This window comes from Thunnus maccoyii, chromosome 11 (assembly GCF_910596095.1).
Source record: "Thunnus maccoyii chromosome 11, fThuMac1.1, whole genome shotgun sequence".
Taxonomy (NCBI): domain Eukaryota; kingdom Metazoa; phylum Chordata; class Actinopteri; order Scombriformes; family Scombridae; genus Thunnus; species Thunnus maccoyii.
This window is the reverse complement of record NC_056543.1, coordinates 6,220,874-6,246,232: the sequence shown is the minus strand read 5'-3', so window position 1 is coordinate 6,246,232 and position 25,359 is coordinate 6,220,874. Positions and strand designations below refer to the sequence as shown.

The window sequence follows — 25,359 nt, the reverse complement described above, 5'->3', positions numbered from 1 at the left end:
AACTCTCCAGAGTTGCTGCGCAGTGTTTTGGTGCCTGATGAGCCATTAAACGCATTAATCTGTAGCTCCGACTGGACTCCTTGGATCGTATTTCATTGCCTCACCAGTACCTTAAACAGCCAACGCAGCCCCTTGCATTGTTTTAATGCAGCACAGCTTTCAGGTGTGAATGTTAGTTAGGATAAGTCAGAAATTAATGTAAATAGGCCATTATTGTCTTGATTAATCGTTTTGTCTATAAAACATCAGAAAATAGAGAAAAATGCTCATTTTAATTTCGAGGTGATGTCTTCACACTTCTTGTTTTGTCCAACCGACAGTCCAAAATGAAAAGAAATTTTGTTTATTATCACACAGAAAACCATCAAATCCTCACATTTGAGAAGTTGAAACCACCAAATATTGACTAAATTGATTATTCAATTATTAAAATAGTTGCCAATTAATTTCCTGTTGATCTAACCAACCAATTACTCGTTGCAGCTCTAAATGTAAGTAATTTCCTCTGAAGTGAAGGAAACACGACTGTGTGTCTGTACTGTGGGTATTTTTTTTAACCTACAGGCATATCTTATGATCTCTCTCTCACACACACACACACACACGTTGTAAATGCCAGTGTTAATGTACTGTAGTAAGATGTAAATGATGTTTGCTACTCATGTGTTTAGTCACCACCATTAAACTTGCTTTCTGCTCAGTGGGGATGGAAATGAGTTTTACAGCAAAGTGTAGTTCTGAGGCAAACTGCAACTCACGGTGTTGGTAATGTGATAAAGTGAAATTGATGCACTTTTCTTCATATTATTGCCTCAAGCTACAGTGACAGTTTTGGAAAGAAGTCTACAATGGTTCTACCTTGCCAATATAACCCTTCAGAGTGCAACAAATGATTCACTAAAGGTGTCGTTTTTAACCCACAGAACAAACTGTGACCCTGTTTTTAGCTCCCAAAATTTCCCTCTGACACCAACAGTAAGAGAGTTTTCAAGTTGCAATGCGAATGAACCGAATTGAATGCAGTAGTTCTTCTGTATTTTTTAAGGTTGGAGCTTCAAAGCAATTCTTGAGAGAAGAGTCATCTGTTTTAATGATACATTAACACTTCAAATCAGGACTTTTAGAAATTGCTGCCATTCAGTAGATGAGTTGAGTCACTCAGAGGTGATAACCTGAACATAATTTGAATAGTTTTTTTTCAATATCTTGGCAAGAAGGAAATTACGTGTCAAACGCTGAATAATAAAGTTTAAAGATGAAAATGTGGAGACTGGAAAAAAAACACTGTGATTGATGATGAGTGGGTGCAGAACATGACAATGTTTTGAGCCTAAAGTTTTCCTAAAGGCGTCGGTTTCATCGTGTCTTACAGTTTGCGAGCTGAAGTCTCGTCTGCTCTTTCTGTTGGCTCTGGGCGGCTCTTGTTTTTGTTTTGATGTAGGTCAACTTCTTTGGTTCCATTCCACCTGGAAAAAGCACAGACGAGGTTTTCTCAGCAGTCAGACTTAATCCTATCTCTTGTCAAGAAGAGGGGTTTGGAGAACAAAGTGACATTGACAGACTGAGATCTGACATCTTCAAAGAGAGCAGGACCATCACTCTGAATTCAAAGTGGCAGGAGATCTGAGTGACACTCGAGGAGGCTGGCGCTGACATCTTGAAAGAAGACAAATTTATAATTCTGACTTTAATGGGACAACTGAATTGAAATAAAGCCAGAGTTCTGTTTGCCAGGTTTGCAGTTTAGGGCTCTTAAATCAAACAGCCAAATATATTCTCTTTGGATACAAACAATGAAATATACAGAACCAGTCAAATGTTTGGATACATTTTCTCATTCAATGTAATGGAAGGTATGTCTAAACATTTGACTGGAACTGTACTTTGAACCAGAAATGCACTCAGTCTGATGCAAGGTTATTAATCTGGACTGTCTCTGTGTCCAGCGGAGCATCGGTGCCTTAATTCTGGACACTTTCCCAAAGATGAACTGTTTTTCAAATGTTTTTTTTTTCTTTTCAGGCAGTAAAATTATCATTAAATTTTAAATTACATTTTTTCCATTAGAACTCTAATCCCATTACAACAACAACATGGCCCATTTGATGGACTACATCGTGGCCGCAGGCATTTCTAACCTGCAGTGTCCACATCATCTGGCTGCATCATGTTCTGGCTCTTTTGTCCACTCTGCTATCTTTACACACCAGGTCTGTTTTTCCCGGAATGGCTCACATCTCTGAAATTCACTTTTTGAATGTATATAAATGCCTGTATTTATTGACAGTTGACTAAAATTAGTTTTGAATTAATTTATTTGTTTTGACACTCAGCCTCCTCCTGTGAACACACACATTGTTTTAATGCAGCCAGATTCACCCATAAAGTTGCTCTAATTCACATATTTCTCTGTTTCTGTTTCTGTCAGACGACATAAGTCATGTGAAATTTGATCATTGCTCATAAATATGACCTGTTAACCAGCAGTCATTACCAAGCTGCTGCTGCAACTAAAATCATTATTTTATAATCACTACGTCATCTGACAAAATGCAGGTTAACAACAGCCGCTGTTCTGTGAGATCAGCTATAAATGAGTGATCACAAAGAAAGTTAGAGGTAACAAACTGTTACCAAATGCATATTCAATATGCTTGTAAAACGAGGCAAATGTCAGCAAAACAACTCAAAACTATTATAAATATGGCTGCTGAAGATCAGACGCTCCACTTCTGAAATGGTACCAGTGGACATCAATGGCAACAAGGCAGTGTTTGGTTACTTTTTGTCTAATTGTGCAGGTTAAAATCATTTTGGTACTTTTTGCACCATTTTGGTTGGCTATAATCCAATAAATCGGCCCCTCCTCTTATCCAAGAAGATTGAGATTGACAGAGTTAAGTCGGCTCATGCTGCATTCATGTCATATCAGAATTACGAGTTTCTGACTTGTAAATATCGTTCACATCAACATCCAAGTCACAACTACTACTGGGAAAATCTGATTTTCTGAAAGCTCCCTCATATCTGACTTGGGACTTAATATTACAGGAAGTTGCCTGAAAACTAAACAAACATGGACACTTCTCTTAATCAGAGAGATGCTCTCATATCTAGAAATATAGCTGAGTTTATTAGTAGACCAAAAGCATGACAACCCAGAGTTGAGACCAGGAGGCAGAGCTGCAGTCCTACACGCTTCTCTGCGTTTCCATTAGAGCAGTTACCCACCCAAAACCACATAGAGACTGTGTCTGCCCCCAGACCACTTAAATCAATTAAATCTAAAGTAAACAGAAGAGGAGTCATACATAAAAATCTAATAAAAATTAACCACCACTACTGCAATAGTACAACAAAATAAGAGAATTAAATGTGGACTCTTAAACATTAGATCACTATCATCTAAAGCTGTTTTAGTAAATGATCTAATCTCAGATCATCATATTGATTTATTTTGTTTTACTGAAACCTGGCTGTGTCATGAAGAATATATCAGTCTAAATGAATCCACTCCCTTGCAGCCATTTTCAAGCCTAATTATCAACCTCAGACCTAAACTTAATTATAACTCATTCATGAGCCTTGTTCTTGTTCTTAGTCTTTCTCAGCCAACCTGGAAAACATTACAGCCAATTCTATTTGTTATAGTGTACTGTCCTCCTCAGAGTTTTTATCAAACTTAGTCCAGATAAAGTAATTATAGCAGGTGATTTCAATATTCATGTGCATGTCGATAATGATAGTTTTAGCACTGCGTTGATTTCATTATTAGACTCAACTGGCTTCTCTCAGGGTGTAAATAAACCCACTCACTGTTTTAATCACACCCTCGATCTTGTTCTGACATACGGCATTAAAATTGTACATTTCATAGTTTTGCCACAAAATCCTATTTTATCAGATCATTACTTAAAAACTTTTGAATTCCTGTTACTGGATTACACACTACTGTCTTCACTAGATGTCTATCTGATAGTGTTTTAGCTAAATTTAATTTAATTTACTTATGATGAACTTTAATTCCTCTCAAATTGATAATCTTGTTGATAGTGCTACAGGCTCACTGTGAATGACACTTGACTGGAAAAGATTTGGCGTTCCACCAAACTAGAAGAATCTCGCTTAGTCTGGCAAGATAGTCTTAAAACATATAGGGAGGCCCTCTGTCATGCCAGAGCTGCCTATTACTCATCATTAATAGAGGAGAATAAAAACAGCCCTAGGTTCCTTTTCAGCACTTTGGCCAAGCTGACAAAGAGTCATAACTCTACTGATCCGTGTATTCCAATAGCTCTCGGTAGTAACGACTTCATGAGCTTCTTTAATGATAAAATTCTAACTATTCAAGACAAAATTCATCATGTCCTGCCCTCAACAGGCACCAATTTATCCACAGTAACCTTAGAAAAAGCTGTAAAACTTGATATATATTTGGACTGTTTTTCTCCAACTGACCTTCCTGAACTAACTTCAACGATTTCTTCATCTAAACCATAGACCTGTCTCTTAGACCCCATCCCAACTAGGCTGCTTAAGGAAGTCTTGCCCTTAGTTAGCACCTCTTTACTTAATATGATAAATCTGTCTTTAGTAACAGGCTATGTACCACAGTCCTTTAAAGTAGCTGTAATTAAACCTACTCTTGATTCAGGCGTTTTAGCCAACTATAGACCTAAATCTAATCTTCCATTTCTCTCTAAGATCCTTGAGAAAACAGCTGCCGATCAATTGTGTGACTTTCTACATAACAATAGTTTATTTGAGGATTTTCAGTCAACCCAACCAGTCAAAGCAGATGGCCGCCCACCTAGAGTCTGGTTCTGTTCAAGGTTTCTACTTATTAAAGGGGAGTTTTTCCTTGCCGCTGTTGCCAAAAGAGGAATGTTGGGTCTCTGTAAATTAAAGAGTACAGTCTAGACCTGCTCTATATGAAAAGTTCCCTGAGATAACTTGTATAAATAAAACTGACTTGACTTGACTTATATGTGAAAGTTCTGCACTGCAGGTTTAAAATTGGTCTCTTTTTATGACGACTGGGCATTTTTTTAGGCTTTGGTTGGGCTACTTTTTGTCAGTCCCATCTGGCAACACTGAGCAGAGCTGCAACAGAGCTGTGAAGCAGCCAGAATGCGACACAGGTGGATCCTGTAGACATAAGTAGCAAGTAAAATTGGAGTGAAATCAGATTGTCAATCAATTTCAAATAATAAGGTAAATCAAGTACGACACAGCTGCTTTAAGGGGGCAACCAGCTTATTCAATGTATGTTCATCTCCCTCCTATAGTCATTATGAAAGTGTGCAGATGAAATACAAACATACAAAATAAATCTTTCCTCTCGACAGTGTAAATGAGTGTTTTTGTTGGGCAGAGTCTGTGTGATTAGCATTCTGAGCAGGTCATGTCTGCAAGGAGTCTGCTGCATGAAAGCTATCAGTGCAGTGATGAAGGCTCTGGTCGTTGTAATACTACACCATGATCACGGATGCTTTCAGGAATCTATCACATATAGTTATACATACAGAAATATATTCATGCAATGTCTCTGGCACCCTCGTACTAACTAAAGCAGAGAACATGGAGAAAACACGACATGAGCCGAGTCTCCATGAAATGTATTTCCTAATGTGAAAATGTAGCATCTCCATCTCCTTTGAAGTGCTCTTAGTACGGTTAAATTAATAATAAATCATCCGAGCAGGATTTCCATTAGATATTTGGTTGTTGAAAGGAAGTGGGAGTGACAGACGTTAAGAAGATTTACAGCTTGTTCTTATACAGAAACATTCAGCACATCTTGAAGTCCATTCATACTGTCTGCATGTATAACAACAAGTATTTTAGTGTATTAATTCATAGATATACTGACTGAAGCTTGTAACTACATATCGGGTTATGTTCTGTCACTGATGTCTGTCTTCAATAGGATGCAGATTCCTTCCCAACTACAGCCAAACAAAAAACAAGTTTGACAAAATAGCTGCAACTTTTGTTGACTGGAAACTCTAACATGGCCACAAAATGTATGAATCCAAATGTGTAACGTGTATTGGCATCGGACTACAACCGTGAAAGTCCTCTGGCCTCATGCAAGAACCACTCTGATGAAGATGTTCTTAACTGGCACATACTGTTGGTTAAAGACAACATTCAAAAATTTTATCTGGTTTATTTTTATTCTTTTGGGTATGAATGAAAGTTACACGTGGTCCAGGCCTCTCTTTCCAGTCACATATAGACTTTGTGGCTTTCTCCACAATATGAATTTAAATACTGTATGTAAATAACAAAACCCTTATGTAAAATGACATATCTTGGCATGATAACTCATATGATTGACAGTAGTTGCAGGTTTAACCGCTTTTGTGACCACAGCACTCATTACTCTGTGACTCAGTCACATAGTGTTCCCTATGCAAACCTTTGGAGGAAATTCAAAATATTATACAGCATGTTTACCTGTTTTCCAGCAGTGGGTTGAATTTTCAAAGGTATATACGCAAACTTATAGACGTCTGCTTTATTTAACGTACAGTAAGTCTGCTACTCGGGCTGTGCAAGTCTGTGGATAAAGTAGATTTATAATAAAGTTTTGCCCCATGCAAATATTTATCTTACTGGACAGGATAGCAGGTAAAAAAACCTCTAAGATTTGCTACCTCATGGTCTTCATCACCCATAATAGAGTGCTTTCAGTCATCTATTTAGGTGACTAACACATTCCCTATGACCGCCTCACATCTATGTCATGAACCGCTTTGCTTTAGTAACATGTTTTTTAGTATCTAACTTGTCTAATGTCTAATCATTCCTTTTGTATTTCTGTCACGGTACAGCTGTGCGATGACAGCTTGTCTACTCAGAAGGTGTCGTCGCACATGTGTCTGATAGAACAAATACACTTCTGTTTTAATCGATGTGTGACGGCTCGTGTTTCATTCGCGCTACACGTGTCAACCAAAGCGTTTTTTTTGCGCTTCAAGTCTATTTTCTTCCATTTTATGCAGGTAACTACAGTGATTGTGTGTTGAGCTCTGAGTGCTGCTGAAACGCAGGTGACCTACACCCAATACTGTGCTTGAACGCATCATGGAAGACAGACGGAGCACTATAGCTTCTTCAAATGTGCTGCTTTCACTATGCAGCCTGCGTAGACACAGTGTGTGTGACACTGCATTTTTGTCTGGTGATTTCCAACAGCGGGACTTCAATCGCTGCGGTGTGAAGTTCTTTTCACTCTTGGTTAACATTTTTATGAAATTTACTCACAAATGGAGCAGAACAGGTAGCATTATATGGCAATTTAGGGGCTTCTAATGATCAAATCTCATGAATGTACACGTACTCATGTACAGGTGGTATTCATTAAGTTTAAACAAGCAATTTATGGCAAGTTTGTGCAGTTAAGAGAGCGTAATGCCGTCTGACACTTGACTGAGCAAACTTCACACAAATGAGAGAAGTTGCACATAAAAATGTTCTTGCATGAGATCTGATGAGTCCACAGCACTGAGAGAAGAAAACCCTACTGGCATCATTGTTACTGCTGAGGTCCAAACATTACACTTGTTGTTGGAGCTTTTGTGGATTTACTGTACCTTGTGTTGCTCTGGGTAGCCTGCTCTGGGTATCACACACACTGGCAGAGGTCACAATGGGTTCAGACTGGGGTTGGATGGGCTGGAGGAAGGCCACAGTGGGGAAAGGCACTGACTGGATATGGGTCATGGATGAGTCGGACAGGGAGTTCGGCACCCCTGCATGGCTGCTGTCCTTAAAGCCGGAGGGTATTCTCCATCGGGGTAATGGGGAAGGAGACACCTCCTCGCTGGAGGACCCGGGGATACTGGGAGGACTGAGGGACTGTTCTGGGGTTGATGAGGATTTGGGGAGGAGGTGCAGGATGGAGGAGAAGAAGGAACAGGATTCAGGAAGGGGGATGGTCCCAATTCCACTGTCCAACGTTCGCATCTTGCAGCCGGAGCCTGCGGCACAAGGAGAACAGTTGAAGTGGCTCATGGTAGCGGGAAACAGAGGGACCATATCAGGAATGAAACAACAGGGTAACCATGGTTGAAGTGGCGCCAAAGAAAACGTTAAAATATATGTACATAATAATGTTGTGTAGTCTATTATCTCTATTGCACCAGTGTCTCTAAGAAAAATCTGTGTAAAACTGTTTCACTCACAGAATAAAGTCATTCTGATAAAGCGTTACTGTAGAAATTATAACAGAGGATGTGAATTCAGCTTCACAAATAAATAATAATGCATCCTCTCTTTGCTTCATCTGATTATTTCCCTCACGCCTACTTGTTATTCCTGCCACATTATCCTTACTGTTAGTTTGAGCTCTAAGCAACTGATCCAAGTGTTGAAGAAGACATGCTGTTCTTTTTTTTTTCCCACTCATTCTTTCACTCCTCTTAAGAGCCAAGTCGAGAACTCGTGGTTCAGTACAATCTAGGAACATATAAATGTGAGGCAGGGTAATGATTTTTTGTTGTTGTTGTTGTTGTTGTTGCTAATTACACCATAGCACTGCCGCAGAGAACGACTCAGACAATGCAATTCAAGCCCACTTGAACCACTGCTTTATGTTACAGATGTTGTTTAATGGGTGTGTGTCTACTACTGTAGCATGCATCAATCACATAGTGAACATGAAATGCATGTAATGGCACATGAAATGAAACTCAAATACACCGCAGATGTGTGTATTTAATTTAGCAATATACCAATCATAACTATCAGTTATGTTGTATGTATTATTTCTTAACTTAAAAAAAATGCAGAATTTGCATTGTTCAATCAAAAGTCTGACATTGTGCCTCCAGAATTTTAGAGAATATGGCGATTTTCTATATTTGTATTGTCAACAAATCTCATATACAGAGGCAAACCAACAATGAATTGATCCACTTACAATTATTGTGTGTGTATCCAAAGCCTGATATATCTTATTCTTCTGTGCTGTAGACCTCCATTGTTGTCCAAAAACTATAAAAAACATTCCAGTGAGTCACACTGCTGCACTGGGCGACGTGTTCCTTCACCCCGAAGATTATGGTCACGTTAGTTTGTTCAGAAACTGGTTTCAAAGACTAATAACAGCGATCACGTTTTCGGTCTCTGGAGAGTAGTTCTGTGTAAGGCAGACGCTACTGAGCATGTGCGAGAACACGATTCCATTAACAGCTTTACTAGCTTGTTGTGCTACATATCACAACCTCTGGACTTTGTACTACATTGTTCTGTAAATTTCTCAAAAAACTTTAGGCCTCTACCTAAAAAATTATTTATTTTCGGGAATTAAAAAAGAAATAAAAACATGTCAAATACCAGCACGCAGGTCGGTTACATCGCTATCTCAATCTCTCTCCTCAGCTCCGCTGTTACGTCTATCAGCAGGTCTCAACGAGGGGAGTCACATCCACCTGCTACGTGATGCACATTTCCTAATTAGGACATCACTCCTGGAGTTGGGGGTGTTTCCCAGAGATAAAGCTGAGCTACTGACACATGCAAAGTGCTCCTCCTTCATGAGGTAGTTTATTCATGAACACTTATTGTAACACTTTAATTTTCTAAAATTAAATGTGTACTAAAAACAAAAACAGGATTTTTAAACTTTCCACTTTTATTCAAATACAAATACAAATAATTTTGCTGCCTCAACAAATATAGATACAAATACAAATAATGGGCTCTCTGCACATCCCTACTTGTGAGTAGATCAAATCATTGTTGGTTTGGCTCTGCACGAGATTTGTTGTCAGTGAGAAAAATATAGAAAATTGCCAGCTTTAGCCTTTAAATCACATAGTTGTTAAACTGATAAACCTGTGTTGAAGCTTTGTATATTTCCAATGCGTAGTGTTTGTATCCTTTTCAGCTACATTTTGATCAGAGAATAAACTGTCTTTCAAAAGAAATCTTCCAGATGAATCAACACAAACGATCTTTACATAAATTTTTTTGGTAACTCTTGTTCTCCAGTAAAGCTGCAGAAATCTAGAAACAAGATGCATCAAGACAGCCATCTGTCCATTGGGCACAAAATCAAAATAAGAAAAGACATCCTGAAGCTATGTTCATGTTTTAATATGCACCCTGTGGCAGAAACCTGTAGGCAGTCACACTCTGGAGCAAAAGCAACAGCTGCTCCCCCTTTATTAATTAAGACATACACACATGAGACTTCACACCTCTCCTCTTCTTTTTCTCCATTTCATTATAAAACTAGAGACCTCAAATTGCTTGTGTTTTTCAAAATTATCATGTTACAATTGGTACTATGCTAAATTACCATACATTAAAATGTATTACAAATAAAACTATTTGTTGCCATGGAAATGCAGTCTTTGGCTTTTCTGTTATAAACAACATACTAGCTAAATTCTTTAATTTAGTTTAGTAAATCCTTTAATACAATTTTAGAGCTGTACTTTAATTTTGATCCTTTTTGCAGTGTTTTTAATGCTTTGTTATTTTATCTAATCGTTTTACTGTTATATTATGTTTACTTGCTTCTTTTAGTCTTGTTTTTATTATTCTTATTCTTATTCTTGCTCTTATATTACTTTGCATTATGTGAAACACTCCTTGTGTGTAATGTGCTATACAAATAAATTTGCCTTGCCTTAATTACCCGCATTACATTTTAAATTTGCTGCAAATATCAATCTATCCAGCAGTGAAATATCACAAGCTCAGTATATCTTAATTTAGAGGATGATTGTGGCAACTTAACTAACATCTCTTACATGTATATCTATAAAAACAGCCTTATTATCTATGTCAGTTAGTGAAGCACGACTTGAAACAGATGAAAATGGTTATTTTTATCCCGTTGTAAACAAGAACATATAATTGAATTGAGAAGACAGAACAGAGATGTTATTGATTAGTTTGGTCTTTAGTTGGAATTTAACAAGAACTGCTGTGACATGGTTGCCTGGGAAGCCTGAATCACAGAGTCTGAGAATTGATTAATCTCAACAAGCTTTTAACATGAACGATGAGGTTTTTGTCCTCCTCAAATCCCCTCTCTATCGCATCAAACTCAATCGTTTTAATATTTTAAATACAGCACAACATGTGTATAAGAACAAATGCCGGTATGTTGTATATTGTTGTATGTCTCTAATAAAAGATAATAGAAGTGACAATTGACGACGCCACAAATACAAATGTGGTTCCAAAATATAGTCTAAAACAACACACATTATGTCAGTATTGGCTGAACTGTACATACTTTTGCTTGTGTCACCTTATCTTAAACTATGAAACTGAAAAGTGCTCTGTCAACTCTACATAATGGTAACAAGTTTACACCATGTCTGGATAAATCTAGTGCGCTCACAGTTGAAGGCAAAGTCAATTCACTCAGTAGTGGCTAGGGTGAGCGTGCTTAGCTGGTGCAGAGCTGAAATTTTAATGAGGTGATTAACCCCTGAGGGCAGGCGTCTGTCCGTGTCAAACATGCCTGATATTTGCAGCCAGCGTCTTACCGATGGTGTCACTCTGGCCAATGAAATTTCAGCGGGGTCTGTCACCAGTGCCCTACCTGAGCAACATGGAGAGTTTTATCTGCTCCTTTTAATTTGGTAAGTGACCGCAATGAAATAAGGATCAAATAAAGTTTTACTCCCTGTCCGGTTTCCCCCACTTGTTCGCCCACTCTCTCTCTCTGTTTTTTTAACTAGATTGCCACCACTAGTTTCAACTAAGAGGGAGAAATGAGTGAGTGACAGAGCTCATATCTTCACCGAAGTGTCATTTTTAGAGTTAACTCAACCCAGGTCCAATGGAGCCTGAGGGTTTTGTCATATTCTGAATATTTTCTGGTCCAAAAATGTTGAACTCAATAAGAAACAGACAGATTGAAAACCTACCCAAACCTGATGTGCATAAGTTGATTTATAGAAAAAAAAAAGAGACCCAAGGGACCCAAAAACAGCCAGCCTGGATCAGACTAGACCCAATAATTAGACTCAAATCGGTAGAGAACACTGGCAGCAGCATGATGCGACGCCAATTAGTGACCAGTCACAGTCAAGAGAGTAGCAATACGTGTTATTTTTCTCTAAACTTCACAGTTTGACTCTCTGTCCGCCTCAAAAACATTTTGCTCCTTTGATGATTATGATCAACCCTGTCTCTTAGAAATGACGTTCATATGCGACGAAATTGCTACAGACATACGTTCTGCTAGAAACGTAATACTGGTTGAATTACGTTTTCTCTCGACATCATGAGAAAATGTTGTTAATTAACATATTTGCCAAGCTGCAAAAATGTCAGAGACAAGGTGCCTACAGTTGTTGTTTTTTTTCCTACCAAAATACAATATCTGCTAGTAGAAACTACAGCATTAGTAAACTTTTTATGGTTATGTTCAGGCACTGGTAGCACTTGGTTAAGATTAGGGAAATAGCACGTTTTTGGTTTAATACAGAAAAAAGTCTTAGTGAAACCACAATCTTTTATGATCTTTACCCTTAACTAAGGCTGCCTAAATTTAACCACAGTCGGGACTTAAGATGTGAATCCCGGTCTCTGGTGCCAGAGTCTTGTGTCTTGAACTCCATCTGCCATCCACTCCGACCTCCTCTTAACTTCATTCATGTGTGAACATAATCCAGGCAGCAATAATGTTTGCCAACACGGTGTAAGTGTGAAAACAATAAAGCAGTTTATAAAGTTAATTTCTAGGAGACAGAGTTGTTATGGTGCACCACATGATCAAAGCTGATAGCAAGTTTGTTGGGATCCATTTGGGATTTAGACTTATTGACACACTGACCTGAAATTCCCAGCAATACAATACAATACCCTCCTTGACCCAATTGGGTGACTTGGAAGACCTCCAGCACAAGCTATTCTGTAATTATATAATTCAAATTGATTTTTGTTTTTGTCAACTGTTGTTTGAAAAGTCAAGAAGTAACTTTCAATCTCATTTAGATCTGCAATGATTAGTCAATTAATCGATCATCAGAAAATTAATTGGCAATGATTTTGATAATCAAATAACTGTTTAAGCATTTTTTAGAGCATAAATGGTATAAATTCAGTCGTTCCAGCTTCCTAAATGTGAATATTTTCTGGTTTTAACCCTCCTCTATGATAATAAATCAATTATCTTTGGGTATTGGACTGTTGGTCGGACAAAACAAGACACTTTCAAAATGTAACCATGGCCTGTGGGAAATTATGATGGACACTTTTCACAGTTTGCTGGTTTTACAGACCACACAAATAATTAATGAATTGAGAAAATAATTGGTAGATTAATCGATCATGTAAATAATCATTAGCTGCAGCCCTAATCTCAATTTCAATTCTGTTCAGAGTACATGGGTGAAAATTTTCATCTTTCCCCTCCATCTCATCAGTGTGTGTCCATTATTTCAGCTAAGCCTGACCAGGAGGGAGCTCGGACTCCCTTACAGATGAATAGGTTCATCCTGATTGGATGAGCCTGTGCATGCAAATTTTCAGTGCATGGATCTGTGAAGATGAGCGGTCAAGCCTACATATAATACCCCCATTAAAGGGTAGATTGCATGAAATACAACCATGAAATGGTTCCTGTTTGCCCTGATTCAAATTGCCACCCAAAGCAATAAATAAATTCAGAGGTAGAACAAATAAAATGAACATAAATGTGGAGGAAAAAAGCACACACTGGCAAAATTAAGCATTTTGCATGTTTGTTTGACTGCTCACAGCATATTCATTGTGTTTATGACTTACACATATTTGTCATATTTGGTCTTCACTTCTTTCTGCAAACTGTAAAATGGTAAGCACAGATAAAACCTTAAGGGTAATTTGCTTAAAAGGACACAGCTAACATTTCTAGTAAGTGAGCTTAGTTCTGTTTTTCTGATATCAAGTTGTTCAAAAGGGATCCATTACTATTTGCAGTGACTGTTAGGAATTATTTACTGTCCAACACAGAATAAAGAGAATAGAAAAGTCTGACCTATTACTGCATCCTGGTTGGGGCTCTTCACTGCAGATCCATTTTCACCATCAGCTCTCCGGTTCATCATCTGCATCTGTGTGTTTTTGAAGAGGGACAAAAAAGAAATGACCTTCATGTTCTTTCATACTTATATATGTAAAGTGTCATTGTTTGGTTTTATCTATGATGCATTAATAGACTGCTGGTAATAATCCCTGTGTGGCTCTAGCTGACAATGAACACCTTGGCAATACCTAGAGTCATAATGTGCCCCCTAAATCCATATTCTGCTTGTGTGCTTTTGTTTATGCCCTCATTTTCATCTTTCGGTCGCTCCACTGACATCATTATATCATCACCTTTTCTTTTGACTGATGCGCAGCACCGCAGACATGCTCGACACGCTCTTCAGAGTTTGGGAGGTAGGAGGAGGGATGTCATGTTTTCTAAAAGCATTATTCCATGGAGATGCTAATGCACACATTAGCACATGTTTTGAAGTGTTTATAATAATTATAATAAATAAATAATAATCAAAGTACAACATAGTGTATTAGACTGCTAGTGAAAAAATAAAGTAGATAAATTAAATTAGGTACCAGATACATTCAAATACTTGAAGTGATAATTTGCTGGATTGTTGATTAATGCCGGTAAGTTCAAGTGTTGTGATGCCTCAGTATACCTGGGTCTGCACCACGAGGCAACTACCACCACTTGAGGCTAGAGCCACTGCAGAAGGGCAATGCAGAAGTGCAATGCCACTGATGTCCACTAGATGCTGGTTCCTACTGACTCTCATTCAAAAAACCTCAAATTCTCTCTAGAAATACGAATATTTTTTTTCATTATGGTCTTAATTGCTCAAATTCAGGCCCTCTAATAAGTGTGCTGGTGGTATGGGTATTGTTCCCAATAAACTAGCATTAGCTCCAGTCTGAGGTAGCGGGGTGTGTTTCCAGGGCGTTAAAGACACCCCGCACTCCTTATTTGGATGGTCCTGGCTCCAAAACAGAAAAGATGGCGCCAACTGCAACTCTGGGCTTCAAACTGGCTCCAATGCAAACCACTGGGTGACATCACACGTTGCTACGTCCGTCCATCTTTATATACAGTCTAAGGTCCACACCTCTAAGTCTTTCAAGTGTTACAAGTATTTGATGTTGTGGACCTTTCAGACCACTAGAGTGCTGGAAACACTTCCAGGATATGCAGGTATGCAAATGGTAGGAAATCAATTTATGCTTCATTATCCTACCAAAATATTATGCTGTATTGTACAACTTGAGGTTGTACAATATATGGCTGGCAGTTAGTTTGGTAACTGTAAATGCAAAGTAGAAGGTGAGAGGTTTTGTCATTGTTGGACTTCAGCAGAATTGTTTGTTCATTTTTTACCAGCACAACTATAGATTCCACTGGTGCCAATTTACTCCTCCAGTGAATGTAAGATTATGATAAATTTAAAAGTAAAATAAGGGTTGGTAATAAAGGATGAAATGATGAAACTATGTGTAAGAGGGTTTGAGCGACAGTTGATGGAATTAACCTAAAGTACATCTCACTTGTTAAAACAGTTATGCGATTCTCTGCTATTTAATCCCTCAGCATGTATTTCTATGATTGTCTCGAGTGCATCCCTAATCTCTTTCTATTTTCCCTTTTTGATTTTGAAGGTGTCTTCCTGGCTCAATTCTTGTTTCATGTTAACAAACTTATTGTACATAAAAACAGGGCTGGAGTTGTTGTATAGGGACATTTTTTGTGATTAGAACTGAAATTGACTGTTTTGGATTTGGTAATGATTTAATTTACCTTTGGGTCCCCAGTGATGTCAGTGTGTCTTTGTATCTCATTCAGGGATATTCCTGGGCAGGGCATTGAGATGCATGCCCGCACTGCATCATGAGACTCTCTTCTCCCCACAGAGCTGAAAGAAAGCAGTTTGTCAACAAACCACTACATACTGAGATCTTCTGATATTGACTCAGCATGCCCAGAGTGCTGCGACTGATGAATTACCCTATATCTCTTGTAACCTGGCTGGAATATTCTGCACGAAATGTGTCTCAACTGGTCTCAGGGCTAAAGAGATACACGTGTCTAAGACCATTTAATAAAAATGACCCAAGTCAGCTGAGGTAGCAACTTCATTGGCATAAAGACTATGAAGTGATGAAATGAAAGAAACAGGTTGTGATATGTGCATCAAACCTAAAATATGACATTTGTTACTGATGGTGTTGGTTTAGGAAAAATGTTGAAATTGAAGTAGATTATCTGTTATCATGATTAATAACTATAAAATAAAGTAATATATTATTTTTTGTGTTTAGAAAATGTAAGAAAATTTGAAACAATATATGAACACAGCTACATTTTTTCCAAACATAAAATACACACAAGGTATGAACATAACACAAAAAAGGAAAAATCATGGGTGACATTTGTATGGCATTAAATATAAAGCTAATGTGTGTCAATTTGCAAGTGCTGGTCTCAGTGAATTAATATTTATTACTTCTGAGCTGTAATTCTTGTCTGCCCTGTGAGGATCTCATGTCGTCAACTTATTTTAATTTCTTACCAGTCTTTTCCATCACTTTTTCTTCTGTCTCTCTTTTTGTCAGACTTCGTTTGCTTTCCTCCCAGAAGTGATGTAATCTTTTGCTCCCTTTTGTCTTCTTTTGCTTTCGGTGGATCAGTCTTTTTGCCGCTTGGAGCAGGAAGCTTACTCTTACGAAAACCAAACCAATTTGCCAAAGTTGAGCCAGATTTTTGCTTCACTTCACTGCCTCTCTCCTGTTCGTGAGACTTGTGCAAGTTCTCCTCAATGCCGAGCATCACTTTCTCTTCAATTGTGGTTATAGTACTTTGTCTTTCTGGTTCTTCAGAAACGGGCTCACCAAAGGCGCTTGAAAATTGTTGTTCAATCTGAAGGCGCCTAGCCTGCTCTCGTTGGTGTTTAAGACTTTGAAGTCTTTCACTGGAGGACCCCAGATGTGGGGGAACTGTCAGGCCCTCTTCAATCAAGAAGTTGTTCAAAAGTGATCGATTCATTGGACAATGATAGCTACTGGAGCAACTCATACTTCCTGGAAGGATATCACCGAGAGAGTTCAAGGAGCTCCCTGAGTGTGTTTTGATCTGTGTGCGGACCTTTCCAGATCTGTTGAAGGTTGGCCTGTCCATGTAGCGTGCACCAAAGCTCTGGCTTCGAGCCTTGGCCCCATTCATGCCCATTACTGGCTTAAGGGGAGGTCTGGTTGACACAGACACAGACCGTTTAAACAGCCAACCTTCCTCATCAAATCCCCAATCTAACATCACACCGCTGTCTGATGCAACAGGCTGAACTGACGGCTCAGAGTCCAGCGAGTTACAGCGGGTCTCAATCTTTCTGCGGGCACATTCATGTCTCATCTGGGGATCACATGTGAAAGTCTGAAAGGTCTGGAGCCCTTTTGTGGCAGGGTTTGTATCATCTTTGCTTTGTCTTCCAAAAACTAGGAAGGTACTGGTTTCCTGTCCAGCAATTGCCTCATTAGATTTAGCATTTACAGGGAGAGCCATTTTTGCAGCTCTTGAGGTTGAACTTTGTGGATTATTAGCAATCCCGTGGTAGTAAACATTAGAATATGCCTGAGGCAAGACTTCTGAAAGTTTTGGCTCACTAATGCTCTGCTGAGTTCTTTGTAAGATGCTCTGACTTGGCAAAATAGAGGGAGCACCACTTCCATCATGGCATGTGACGGTTCTGTCCATGGATAACTGGACTGACTCAGAATCGTATGATTCTAGAACTGGGAATGGTGGTATCTTGGATGAGTGGGTATGGTAGACTTTGGCAGGGACATTTTTCATTGGCTTAATACCTTCAGGATCAATTTGTGGGGCTGTGTGTTGATTGTCTTTAGCTGTGTTGGACTGTTGAGGCTGCAAAACAGAAGAAGGCTGATTTGATTGTGGCTTGGTGGTGCTAGATGTTGTCTTTCCAGTAGTAGAGCTTTGAGGCTGACCTGCGGATTTTTGAGCTTTGGGTAAAGAGCTAAGGATAAGAGAAGTTGTTCGACCTGGGGGTGGTGGGGGGGATGGGGACCTAAGTTCTGAAGAGGAAACATCACAGTGCTGTTCTTGGCGTCGTTGTTTTCGTGGAGAGCAGGGTAAGTTGTCATAAATGCTCTCTTCCACAGACTCCTTGCTGGATTGAAGTCTGGTGATTTGCAGAGGTGATTTTGTCGGGCTCTTTGAGCATTCACTGACCGCTGGAGGCTTAAATGCCTTTGAATGTTTCACAGGGGAGGCAAGAGGAGAGCGCTGTTGTACACTCTCGAGAGACTTGGAACCTGTTGTCACTGCAGTATCCTCATCTTTGTCACCTTTAGACAACGCTACCTTGCTTGAACCATGTGTTTTACTGAGATGTGTCCTTTTGCTAGGAGTACTGTGCCCTGGAGGGTTGGATTGTCCTTTGGACCTGTGACCTTTAATAAGCTTTTGGTGTAACGGAGAGTGTATATGCTTAGTTTGCTCTGGTCCTCCATCTGCACTCTTGCTCCGCAGGATGAAAGCCTTCCTTGCTGAGTCACAAGGCTGAGGTTTTGGTTTCCTCTGAGGAGAGTCTGACATGGTGTGGTTCCGGCTTTCGCTGCCAGCTTGACTTGCCTGGTCTCTGCAATGAGGAACCTCCATTGAAGAGCTTCGCTGTCTGGCTTCACTCACGCAGCTCAGAGCTCTTGTTGCAGTATGTTGAATGGATGAGTTCACATCAATTGTCCCTGCAAGTCTTCCCTGTTGTCTTTTGACATGATCAAGTCTGGATTTACGGTCAGTAGACCTTTCCTGGTTATTGTTTCTGTCACTTAACTTCATGCCTGAAGGCTTGTGTTTTTCTAGCGAGTCTTTGTTCTTTTCCTCCAGATGTGTAAGGCTATCTGTTGGGCTTACACCAGGTTTTACTGTGGGGCCCTCCAAAAATAAGAAGTTGTCTGTGACAGGTGAGGGGAAAAGACCAGTATTCCCGGCAGGTTTTACAGATTCTTCTTGATAATTGCTGTCATCATCCCTAGTGACATCCATTTTCTCTGAGCAAAGAGGCTCTTTTGTTGGGTTGTCACTGGACTCTCTGCTTTGTAATTTAGATGAATCATCCTCTGCATCATCAGAGTCTAGGGCAGCAATCCCTGCTCCAGTTTTGAAAGGTTTAATTGCAGGGGCTACTTGCTTGGCTGTGGTCCCTTGTAGACCACACTTGACACCAAGTGAGTATATGCCCTCATTGGAGGTCATACAGTCTTTGCAGTGTGGTACAGATGGAAGTGAGGATGCCTCTTTGGAGCTGCACATCTGGAGACGCTTCAGACCTTTTATAATGTGGCCCTCCTTCCATCCCAGGTCTGTCTGCTCAGTGGGTGCTGAATGATTGCTAGATACTGAGCCTGTGCTCATCCTTTTGTCCCGGCTTGTGGCACACTGTGCATTACAAAAGATATTTACAATTATTGACACAGCATTTATAGATGGATCACTTGTTTTTAACCAAACTTCCTCATACTTCAAATTGATGGAAGACAAATTGAAGATGAATGAAACCCACCTGTTTGGAGAAGCCACGTCCCTCTGCCCAAGTGTGGGAGCCACTAGAGTACTCACTACAAGCACTTGATAGTGAGAGTTCACTGCTACTGCCGCTACCACTACTGCGCGGGCATGTTAGACTCAGCAGGCTGGGCCACCGTCCTGCAGGAACACCTGCTTTTCCATTCCTTTGGACCTCCTGGAAAATAATCAATTATGTAATCAATAAACAGATATTAATCAAATATGATAAAGAAATGGATATAGTAGCAAAAGTTATACAATCACTGTTAAAACAGTGCAGTAAATGTCAAAAGTCACCATTTCAAGCTAACATTGACACCACAGTGACAATAAGAATGAATGAATTACATTTTTTATTATTGACTCCTGCACTGATGCTAATAAAGTATCTGTTCTAGTTCTTCTTGATCTAAGTGCAGCATTTGATACTATCGACCACGAAATCCTCATAAATCGCCTTGAGAGCTGGATCGGCCTTTCAGACTGCGTTTTAAACTGGTTCCGGACATACATTACAGGAAGGAAATCTTTCATTAGTCTTGGGGAACATGTGTCAGAAAAATATGACATAACTTCTGGTGTTGCACAAGGGAGCTGCCTCGGGCCTCTGCTATTTTCACTATATATGCTTCCGTTAAGTGATGTCATCAGAGAACATGATGTTAACTTCCACACGCTATGCCGACGATACACAATTATATATATCTGTAGAACCAAGCAATCCACTTGCTCTAAACTCTCTGACTGCCTGTTTGTCCGCATTCAATAAATGGATGAGTGATAAGTTTTTAAAATTAAATGAGGAAAAAACAGAAATCTTATTAATTGGCCCCAAAGCAAAAAGGGACGAGATCTTTAAAAGACTTGGCAACCTGACTCCCTTAATCAAATCAATCCCATATAAACAAAATGACTAAAACAGCATTCTTTTATCTCAGAAATATTGCCAAGGTTCAACCATTCTTGACTCAACAAGATGCTGAAAAACTAATTCATACTTTTATTTCAAGTAGATTAGACTATTGCAATGCACTTTTTACACGTCTTCCTAAAGGGTCAATTGAAAGATTACAACTCATTCAAAACTCCGCGGCCAGACTATTAACAAAAACAAAAAAGACTGGCTCCCTGTGTCCTCCAGAATCGACTTCAAAGTCCTGTTACTCGTTTTTTAAAGCTCTCAATGGGTCAGGGCCGAGTTACATCAAAGACTCCCTGATTCCTTATGCTCCCTCACGATCCCTTAGATCATCCTCTGCAGGACTGCTTGAGATCCATATACTTTCCCAAAAGAAAATTGGAGATGCAGCTTTTTTCAATTACGCTCCCAAACTCTGGAACACCTTATAGACGTTAGAGAAGCAGTCTCTCTTGAAAGCTTTAAACGACGCTTAAAAACATATATTTTTAACCAAGCCTTTCTATGATATGACTTTTACACCATATCATATACTCAAACATTTTAATCTATGCTCAGGCTTTTGTATTCTTATTCATGAATGGTTATGTCTTTTACTTAAGATTTTTAGCTGTCTCCTCTGTTTTAATGTAATGCACTATCTCTCATTTTTCTTGTTTGCCTCCTTTTATTCTTCCTCTTAATGTTCTCAATTATTTATTTGTTTATCTATCTATGTGTATGTATGTATATATATATATATATACACACACACATTTATATATATTTATATATATGTATATATATTTATTTATTTATTTTTCTTATTTTTGTTTATTTTTTTGTGAAGCACTTTGAGCTGCATTTTGTATGAAAGGTGCTATACAAATAAAGTTTATTATTATTATTATTATTATTATTGTTATATAATTATGCCCAGCACACATTGACCTACAAGACACCACAAACTCATACAAGTCAGGACCAGAGTACTGCATTTCCAAGGCCAAACAATAGAGAAAGTCCAAAAATAGACAACAACTTAAATATCTTTCACAATCAAATCTTTAGGCCATCATTTTCTACAACTTTCTTTTCTAGGCTTTTGACAAACTTAACACATCTCAATTATGCAGCCATCCCAGTTAATGATCATCTGTACACCAGAATAGTTGAGCCATTTCATGGAAAATAAACTCTCTTAATTCATCATGATTTGTATAGTACAAAAGAAAATGGGACTCACTCTCCACTTCACACAATCAGTTTTCATCCTGAAAGTTTTTGAATCGACCAAACTCAATGGTCAGAGGAAAAAAACAAAAAAAACTCTCAACTGTGCAACTAAAGATCTTTGGCTTCAAGAAAAACAAGATATAACAACCGATTCAGGGCCAAACGATTGTTTGATGTGCGCATATGTCCTTAATTTAACATCACAACACAAAATATTACAGCATACTCACCTCCTCAGGAACTGAGTTTACTCATTAAGAAGTGTGTGGTTTACTCCACATAAAGACCTTCTTATTTATTGTATCCTCTACCATTTAAGAGATATTTATATGATATACGATTTAATTTATCAGTACTGACAAATATTGTAACTATGACTCACACTGTGTCATCACAGCATTTGTTATTCCATCTAATTCCTGACATTACATTCAATAGATTCTCTTAGAGTCTATGAGAATGTCCTATGGCTCTCACTTTGTTTCTTTCACAGATATCAAAGAATTAATATGATAGATACATAACTGTCTCTTTCCATCCAAAGGCCAGTCAAGGAGTGGAACGACATTTTCTTCTCCACTAGTGAGATGTGTTTTTATGTTTCTCTGGTCTTGCAGGTATACAGTAATGAATCCTTTTTAGGGGCTGGTGAATGAGGAACGATGGCTCCGTTTTCACATGATATTCACTGAGCATGGAGCCTCTTGGCATGTCTGCTGTTCATTCATATTTAAAACATAACTGCCTACTGACTAACTAGTGTTAGGTGATGATTCCCTTGTGCTTGTTAGAGTCTAAAAACTGAATCAGCATTCACATTCTGTTCCTCTGACTCAGTCAGTTCTTAATCTCATCTTTCACTGGCTGGAGTTTTTTGGTTACATTGTCCAAAGCACGATCTGCCAGAGCTACTATGTGCCCACACTGTGCTTGTTCGTGATAAGTGACAGGAAAGAAAGACACAGTAGGCCTCTTAATTGAAAAGTTTAGTCTGACAGCAAGCAAAAGTATAACTCACACTCTTGCAGAAACTAGATATCACTAAAACACAATGTTTTTACAAAGATGTCCTCAGCTAATGCAAAATACTTGTGTTAAAGGTTAGGAGAGATATTCACTGCATATTTGATCACATGCATTGTATTTTGGAGTGCACTCCTTAGTTTCATGTCTGAAGCAGCAGTTCCCTGTGATGTTGACCAGCTGCCATCTGCCATCTAAGGTTTATTGATTGATTGGTTCTCCGATACTGCAGTGTTTTACATCCTTAAAAGTCCCATTAAATGCCTTTTAGATTTTTGTGGGGAAGCCTAGCCAGATTGTCAAGGAAGGGGGTAAGAGGCAGACTCAAGAGTTTTGGTCAATGACAAAGAAAAAGGTGATTTACCTCATGCTACCGAAGTAGCACAGATGTCTCAAAAAATGAAAAGAAAAACCACTGAACTAAACGAAACTTGGCTTAACTGAGGAAAAATCAATACATCAAACTTAAACCTGCAGTGTGGAACTTTTGTCTCAGACCCCTGTCACGTTTTACGTGAGTCAGCCTCCGTCCTGGCGACACAACGTGACTTAGTTGGAGTGCACTGAGGACAGTCTGCCTCAATTGACAGTTGCAAAGCAATCATTGCTGTTGGCGTAAAACACATCACTACTGGTGCGCCAGCATGGGAGAGTCACCACAGACACAAGATTTAAAAACTCTGTTATACTGCGAAGTACAGAGAGATTTACTTGGCGGTGATAGGTTTAATCAGCTTTGTGTGAACTTGTTTGGCAAGGGCTTGAATGTAACGGACGTTCATTTATGTATAAAAGTCTTGCACTCCAGCTGTACCGCATGCTCACATACACACATGAAAATCCTTCTCTGTCCAACTGACAAATAACTAGTGATATTACGCTCAAAGCAGACTACTCAACAAAGTATCAGTCTTTCAAAGCAAAAGTATCACTGCAACATGTTTTGATGCCTCGTTTTATTGTGCCAGAAATCACATGACCACCCCAAATGACAATCCTAAAATCACACAAATTCCAATTAACAATAACATTTAACTCAATGTCTCCCCATGTTTGGGTTAACCCATGACATATTCAAGTATAAAAGCAGGAAATGTTTGGTTGCCAGCCCCTGTTACTCTTGGGAAAGCATGGTCAGTATGGTAAGTTAGAGCAAAGAAACAGTTAAACAGAAACAGTTAACTCAAGAGCAATACAAGTCTTGATTTAACCAGAAAATGATGACGGTAACTGCAACAAAACGTAATGCTAAACATAAACAAACCCGGGATAGTATGCGCTAGCAATGCTAAAAAATAAAGATGTTATACTGGCTAAACAAACTATTGACAAGTAAGAAATACATAAAGTGTAAATGGGACAAATGGTCTCACACACTTCTATCTACTGTACATTAAACAAAATGTTGGCACTTAATTCTCCAGTGATTATCGACACTGAATCAGTTACCCCCTGACTGCGGAGGGGTCACTAATACTGCCAGACCAACTGAAAATCAACACCCAGCTCTGCTGCACATACAGACACTACTTATGTTTTAGTCACTTTTAGCTCATTGTTTTGATTTTCTGGCCAACATACTGTAGACTGATTGACACGACGCAGTCTCACTGCTCTCATCAGTCCCCCATATTGGAACCACAGACTGTTTCCAGCAAACAAGTGCAAACAAGCAGCGGAGTATTAAATATCAGCCCAGCAAAAAAATGCTAAAGGGTAAAAGTAAACAGTGACAAATGTTTAACTGTGGTTAAACTATTTAAAATGACTGATGGTAACAGTGTGAGAAAGTAACCCTGCTTTCATAGTAAGTCTGATACTTTTTAATAAACGTGTTAATACTGTATAATCATACATTATCAATGCTTTTTTAATCATTGTAGTTTTAATGGTTTTGTTCTGCTCATAAAAACGGTGACATGGTCTTTCATTTCAATTTCAAAGTCTTTCAAAGATCAGAGACAGCCAATCAATACAAAATGCAGATCTTATTACATAATAATCATTGCATTTTAAGCATATCAGTTTTTCATTTCACTTCTTGAAAAAATTTTAATGCCCCAAGAAGAAGTGTTCGAAAATAAACATTTGTCGGGACTCTAAGATTAAACAGTTAGCTCCCATAAAGCCTTAAACTTTATAATAATAAAATGATTTAACGAACTCAAAGATATCAAAATGTCCTGAAAAGTTTGCCATTGGATACAATTCTCTCACAAAAGACCAATGTTTAATGTTTTCGGCTTCATGGTTCGTATGTCCATTTACTGTATCTGTGAAGGATTTGAGCCCCGTGTTGAAAGCTGTTCACTGGATTCCGCTGATGCTGTTTGCATCGGTGCCATTTCCAATCCGAGGGACCCGAAGGTGTCAAGTGTTGTGACCCCATTTAAAATAGCATTGATCCTTTGCAGGGCTGCCATAGCCAGACTCCCCTCAAAGTCATTAGTGTCATCTGTTAGCAATAATTAATGTGAATAGGAAATAATTGCATAAGGGAGCTGGGGACTAAAGTGATTTGGACCATTCATTGATATTCACCTATTATTTGATTATCCGTGCTAACCTTTATTTCACGAGCACAGAGGGAGATGGCCACATTTGAGCATGCTTGTGCAGATTA

General features: G+C 38.8%; 1 protein-coding gene across 4 annotated transcripts in view; it reads right to left on the bottom strand.

Annotated features, from left to right (window-relative positions):
• Nucleotides 1-25,359, bottom strand: part of LOC121907584 (nck-associated protein 5-like) — a 94,143-nt gene that overhangs the window by 6,023 nt on the left and 62,761 nt on the right. For 3 of the 4 annotated variants that reach the window (XM_042427229.1, XM_042427228.1, XM_042427231.1), the window contains 6 exons: nucleotides 19,575-19,754; nucleotides 16,566-19,450; nucleotides 15,794-15,908; nucleotides 13,997-14,072; nucleotides 7,602-7,988; nucleotides 1,371-1,466 (listed from right to left, as the gene is read on the bottom strand). In XM_042427229.1, coding sequence (XP_042283163.1) covers nucleotides 1,371-1,466; nucleotides 7,602-7,988; nucleotides 13,997-14,072; nucleotides 15,794-15,908; nucleotides 16,566-19,450; nucleotides 19,575-19,754 — 3,739 coding nt within the window. The remainder of the gene's footprint in view (nucleotides 1-1,370; nucleotides 1,467-7,601; nucleotides 7,989-13,996; nucleotides 14,073-15,793; nucleotides 15,909-16,565; nucleotides 19,451-19,574; nucleotides 19,755-25,359) is intronic. The other variant, XM_042427232.1, reaches the window with a different exon arrangement.